The sequence below is a fragment of the Nicotiana tabacum genome, chromosome 22, assembly GCF_000715075.1.
Source record: "Nicotiana tabacum cultivar K326 chromosome 22, ASM71507v2, whole genome shotgun sequence".
Taxonomy (NCBI): Eukaryota; Viridiplantae; Streptophyta; class Magnoliopsida; order Solanales; family Solanaceae; genus Nicotiana; species Nicotiana tabacum.
In genome coordinates, this window is record NC_134101.1 from 212,640,171 (window position 1) to 212,646,491 (window position 6,321).

At 42.7% G+C, this 6,321-nt stretch overlaps 1 protein-coding gene across 1 annotated transcript; it reads right to left on the reverse strand.

The window, feature by feature from the left end:
* Positions 1 to 2,043: 2,043 nt before the first annotated feature.
* Positions 2,044 to 4,456, reverse strand: LOC142176253 (uncharacterized). Its single transcript, XM_075243382.1, has 6 exons — positions 4,311 to 4,456; positions 4,061 to 4,223; positions 3,659 to 3,940; positions 3,037 to 3,231; positions 2,692 to 2,994; positions 2,044 to 2,577 (listed from the first exon to the last, which is right to left on the reverse strand). Exons 1-6 carry the CDS (start codon positions 4,454 to 4,456, stop codon positions 2,044 to 2,046), a joined length of 1,623 nt encoding a protein of 540 aa, XP_075099483.1.
* Between the last annotated feature and the right edge of the window lie 1,865 nt (positions 4,457 to 6,321).

Below are 6,321 nucleotides of genomic sequence, written 5' to 3' on the forward strand. Positions count from 1 at the left end.
CATGGGCATCTCATGGCGACGGGAAATGTTCCCGGTTCGCTGACATTCGTCGCAGCCCTTTACCCATAGGTGTGCATCTCTAAACACTGTTGGCCAAAAGAACCCGGCCTCTAGCACTTTCGCCGTTGTCCTGGCTCCTCCAAAATGTCCTCCATATGCTGATGCGTGACAAGCCTGCAAAACAGAAGATTGTTCTATCTCGGGGACACACCTCCGGATCATATTATCAACACAGAGTCTAAACAAATAAGGCTCGTCCCAATAATACATGCGGCAATCACGATAAAACTTTTTCTTTTGGACAGACGAAAGATCATAGGGAACAATACCACAGGCCAGGTAGTTTGCAAAATCTGCATACCATGGCGCATCCTCAAGACTGGCTGCGAGCAGCTGCTCGTCTGGAAAGGTTTCCAGGATCTCTTCGACCTCGACTGATTTTTCAGCTCCTTCAAGTTGCGATAGATGGTTAGCGACTTGATTTTTGTGCCCTTATGGTCACGATTTTGAGGTCGAATTCTTGCAACAGTAGCACCCAACGAATCGGGCGCGGCTTAGACTCCTTTTTCTCAATTAGGTACCTGAGAGCTGCATGGTCAGTATATACAATTACCTTGGAACCAATCAGATATGATCGGAACTTGTCAAAAGCAAACACCACCGCCAACATCTCCTTTTCCGTCACTGTATAATTGAGCTATGCACCTCTTAGCGTTCTGCTTGCGTAGTAAATTGGGTGCATCAGCTTATCTTTTTGTTGTCCTAAGACTGCTCCTATAGCATAGTCGCTGGCATCATATATGAGCTCAAATGGTTGCTCCCAGTTGGGTGCAAAAATGATGGGTGCAGTTATCAACCTCTTCTTCAGTTCCTCAAATGCCAACCTGCAATCATAGAAAACACAAAGGGCTGATCTTTTTCAAGGAGTTTGCATAATGGGTTAGCAATTTTGGAAAAATCTTTTATGAAAAGCCGGTAGAACCCAGCGTGTCCAAGAAAACTTCTTACTGCCTTGACTGAAGCGGGCGGTGGTAGATTCTCAATCACGTCAACCTTAGCATGGTTGACCTTAATTCCTTTATTGGACACTCGATGCCCCAGGACTATACCTTCTTGTACCATAAAATGGCACTTCTCCCAGTTTAGCACTAAGTTTGTCTCCACACATCTTTTAAGCACTCTCCTTAAGTTGTGAAGACAGTCTTCGAATGAATCTCCCACCACAGAGAAATCATCCATAAAGACCTCCATAATATCTTCCACTATGTCTATGAAGATGGCTAACATGCACCGTTGAAAAGTCGCGGGTGCATTACAAAGCCCAAAAGGCATTCTCCGAAAGGCAAAGATGCCATACGGACAGGTGAAGGTTGTTTTCTCTCTATCTTCGGGGGCTATTGATATCTGATTGTACCCTGAATATCCATCCAAGAAATAGAAGTGCGATCGCCCAGCCAGCCTGTCCAACATTTGGTCAATGAAAGGTAAGGGGAAATGGTCCTTCCGGGTGGCTGTGTTCAGTTTCCTGTAATCAATACAGATACGCCACCCTGTGACTGTACGAGTTGAGATCAACTCATTGTTCTCATTTGTTACAACTGTCATCCCCTCTTTTCGGCACACATTGGATAGGGCTGACCCAATTACTATCAGAGATGGGGAAGATGATTCCCGCATCTAACCATTTGATTACTTCTTTCTTTACAACCTCTTTCATGTTTGGGTTCAGCCTTCGCTGGTGTTCCCTTGAAGGTCTGTGTCCCTCTTCCAGGAGAATCTTATGCATACAGAAGGCTGGGCTGATACCTTTTATGTCTGCCATGGTCCAGCCAATGGTAGTCTTATTTTCCTGCAGTACCTGTACGAGCCGTTCTACCTACACATCTAGCAAACCGGATGATATGATAACAGGCAAGGTTGAATCAGGGCCTAAGAACACATACCTGAGGCGATCTGGGAGTGGCTTCAGTTCCAACTTGGGTGGTTCCTCTATTGATGGCTTTGCTGGAGGGGTGGCCTTTTTTCTAGCTCAAGGGACTCGAACTAAGGTTCCCTTGACCAAAATCCTTGGCCTTCCAGTGCCATGACCCATTCAGCTAACCCTTCACCATCCATTTCTTCTAAATTCGTCAGACATGCCTCCAATGGATCTTTTACAGTTAGGGTCCTATCATCTTCTTGCAGGACTATATCTACTACTTCCACTAGAGAGCAATTAGCATATTCACTGGGTTTCCTCATAGATTGCTGAACATTGAATATGACTTCTTCATCGTTCAATTTCATTTTTAATTCCCCGGTTTCACGGTCGATCAGTGCTCTCCCTGTGGCTAAAAATGGCCTCCCTAAAATAAAGGGTATCTCCTCATCCACCTGACAATCCAAGATAACAAAGTCTGCATGGAACACGAATTTCCCCACTTGCACCAACACATCATCAAGAATACCAGTGGGCCTCTTCACTGTGCGGTCAGCCAGCTGTAGCAGCATCGAAGTTGGCCTAGCTCTACCAATGCCCAGTTTGGTGTACACAGCCAACGGCATCAGATTTATGTTAGCTCCCAAATCACACAACGCCTTTGCAAAGGCATAACTTCCAATTGTGCATGGAATAGTGAAGCTACATAGATCCGACATCTTTTGAGCCATCGGTTTTGTCACCACTGCGTTGCAGGTCTGTGTTAAAGTTACCATGGATAGATCCTGAAAATCAAACTTCCGTGACATTAGATCTTTCATCATCTTAGCATAATCAGGCATCTCCTTCAAGGCATCCATCAAAGGAATATTCAACTGAATTTGACGCAACATCTCCATGAACTTCTTATATTGGTCTGCCTTCTTTTGTTTGACCAGTCTCTGAGGGAAGGGTGCAGGTATCATCCTTTGTGCATTGCTTGCTGGCTTCTCTCTGTTAGAATTTTCTGGCACAAGAGGTGCCACTTGTACTGCAACTTGCTCATTCATCTTTTCTTTGCCTTTTTCGTCCTGACTCTGCTCAACCACCACTTCAGCAAGTTCTGTTGGTTCCTATACCTCTAATTGAACTGGAGTGGCTGGTTTAGTATCCTTGCTGGCTTGTGCAATTTCCTGCTCTCTGTCTAAATCTCTCCCATTCCGGAGACTTACTGCCATCAGCTGATTCGGGTTTTGGTCCTTGGGGTTTATGTTTGTGTCTGCAGGTAAAGTTCCCTGAGGATGGTTGTTCAAAGCCATGGACAGCTGACCCAGCTACATTTCAATATTCTTTATGGCTGAATCATGCACTGCCAATTTTTCCTGCACTTTATTATTTGTCCCAATGAGTTGCTGAAGCATACCCCTGATTTCCACTATGTTGTTATCTTGTTGCTGAAGGGGTGGTTGGTATGTCAATTGTTGCTGATTTTGATTTGGATAGCCCTTTGGTTTCTGATATGGTACTGGCACCAATTGGTTTTGAGGGTGCATACCCCCAGGCTATTGCATATTAGGCCTGTACTGTTGATTTTGTTGCGGTCTCCACTGCTGTGCTCCTTGCCTATGACCCCCATAGTTGTTGACATAATTCATATATTCCCTTGCCCTTTGATTATCGCCTTCTCCGCTCCATGATCACACGTATGACTAATTAACACAGGGTGCACAGTCCTCCATTTGTCGTGTCAACAATATGCACCTGTTTAGTGCCCATCTCATCTATCTTCTTTGTCAAAATACTCATCTGCGTTAGAAGTGTGGCCATGTTCTCTTCCTGTGAATTATTTGGGTCAAGAGGCACTAAATGCATTATGGGTGCCAGTGTTGTACCTCTAGTCACCCACCCCGAATTTTGTGACATCTTATCAAGAAGGATTTTGCACTTAGTGAATGTTTTACTTAAAAATGCACCTCCATCTGACGCATCCACATTTGCTTTCAAATTGTCAACTAGCCCCATGTAGAATCTCTGGCCAAGCATCTGGTCCGGAATGCCATGGTGAGGACACTTCACTAACATCCCTTTAAATCTTTCCCAAGTTTCTTGCAGGGACTCAGTGGGCTATTGTCTATACTGCAATATGTCATCAATCTATTTTACAGTCTTGTTAGGCGGATAGAACTTGTTCAGGAACTGCTTGACTAATTCCTCCCAGGTGGTAATAGAGTTGATAGGGAGCGAATTTAGCCAAGTCTGAGCTTCCCCGGTTACTGAGAAGGGAAACAGTAGCAGCTTGATAGCTTCCGGAGTCACATTTGGCTGCCTTTGGGTCATACAAATTGACAGAAAATTTTTCAAGTGTTGTTGCGGGTCTTCAATGTGTGACCCGGAGAACAGTCTTTTATTCTACAGCAGATGCAGCATGTTGTTGGTGATCTGGAATGTCTCCGCTTGAATTGCAGGCACAGCTATGGCAGTGGCCAGATTATCAGCTGTGGGTTGTGCCCAGTCATAAAGTGCAGCTTCGGGCACAAGAGGTGTCATCCCTTCTGACATTTAAGTCAGCTGGCTCATTCCTGACATTTTCGTTGACGTTATCTACGTCACCCATGTCAAATTCGAGTTGGTGTGATTGTTGAGATTGTTGAAGTCTTTTGTTGGCACGGTTCAATGCCCTGAATGTTTTCTCGGGGTCTGAGAGTCCTTCTAGCAGTTCTCCAGTCCTCGAAGAACTTCTAGGCATACACTTGCTTTCCACAAGAGTTCAAACGTTAGAATTTCAATGAAAAGATTGGGTATAGAGAAAATTGACTACACTTAGAATTTTTGTACTTCTTTCAATTGTAATTGATAACACCGTTAATTCCCCGGCAACGGCGCCAAAATTTGATAACGCCAAACTATACCTTATACAAAGACACACACGGACGTAGCAAATATAATTTGAGTAATTCTGCCCAGAGTCGAACCACAGGGAATTAACCTATCAATTACTTTTGACGGATTTACTAAATTCACAGAATCAATTTCCACAAACTTTGTAATTCACAATTGATGATATTTCTAACAAATAAAGTCTGAAAATAATTAACACTTGAAAATTAACTATGCTTGATGTGTAAACAGTTTGAAATAAGGTCTAAGGTAATGGTTTCCCCTATTGGTGATTTCCTTGGTTGTATGTTTCTTATAGCGATGCCTTAGTTGTCTCTATCAATCAAGAACTCTCCAGTTATCATAAATCTCTCTCAAGCAATTATGATAATATACTAGACGCACTCTCTCAAGCTACGCTAGCTAGATTCTCATTACCGTTCTTTTAGAATGCACCCGAGGTATCGTTATCTCTAATCCAACCCCTAAACCCTCGGTTATGACACTCGTCTATACTCCGGGATTGTTCAAACGGCTACCTAAATATGCACTCTCTCTCAAGAAGATACATAATAAATAGGAACGGATAATTGAGGGCCCTTTCAACTAACCACAATCAAAACGTAGATGAACAAATAGAGATTAACAATCAATTCAAACTATATTAATATAACAACCAAGTCATTCCCAACGGGTTTCACCAAAACCTTAGATTAAAGTATTTAGCTACTCATGATAACGTACGAATAAACTACGAAAATATTAATAATGGAAATTTGCAAGAAAAATAGAAGAGAATAAGAACTATGATGTTTTTGGGTGATGTTTCACACTTGTTCTTCTTGCCAAAATAATCTCAAAATCAGCCCCCTTTTCTTGGGCAAGTTTCCTACATCTTATAAGGGTTTTACAGAAGCTTTCCCGAATTGGCACTTTGGCCCCTTAAATTTCTGGACTGTACACATGTCGTCGCCGCCGCGGCATCGACCGCGGCGCTGACCGCGGAGGACACTGCTTCCAACCGCGGCGCGGACCGCGGTGAGTAGCTGGGCCTCTTTGCTCCGCGTTCCTTCTCTCTTTTTCTGCTCTTTTGTGTTCGGGTACTTCTTGAGTGGGTGTTTTCTTCACGTTATTGCCTCCAAACACTTTATGTTGCTTCCTCACATCTTATATTCCCTGCGAAACCAAATAGCATTAATTAAACCATTTTATTGGCAACTTACATGATAAAGCAACAACAAAGCATGGGCAATTATGGTGTAAATAACAACTATATAGCCTATTATCACTAAGTAAACATGGAGGAATACCATAAGGTTCATAAACTTACAATAAATGAAAAAAATAAGGAAGAAGCAAAAAAGTTAAATATTTGCATAGATTCATATTCTCTGTTTATGATAGCAATTTGCAGTATCGTAGTAGTCCAATACCATTATATTATATTCTTTAAGTTGATGATGTTGTTGTTCGTTACTCGGCTAAGCGAATAATGCATATATCTTCAACCATGAATTGAAATGACAAACGGACTGATTGCATATTCA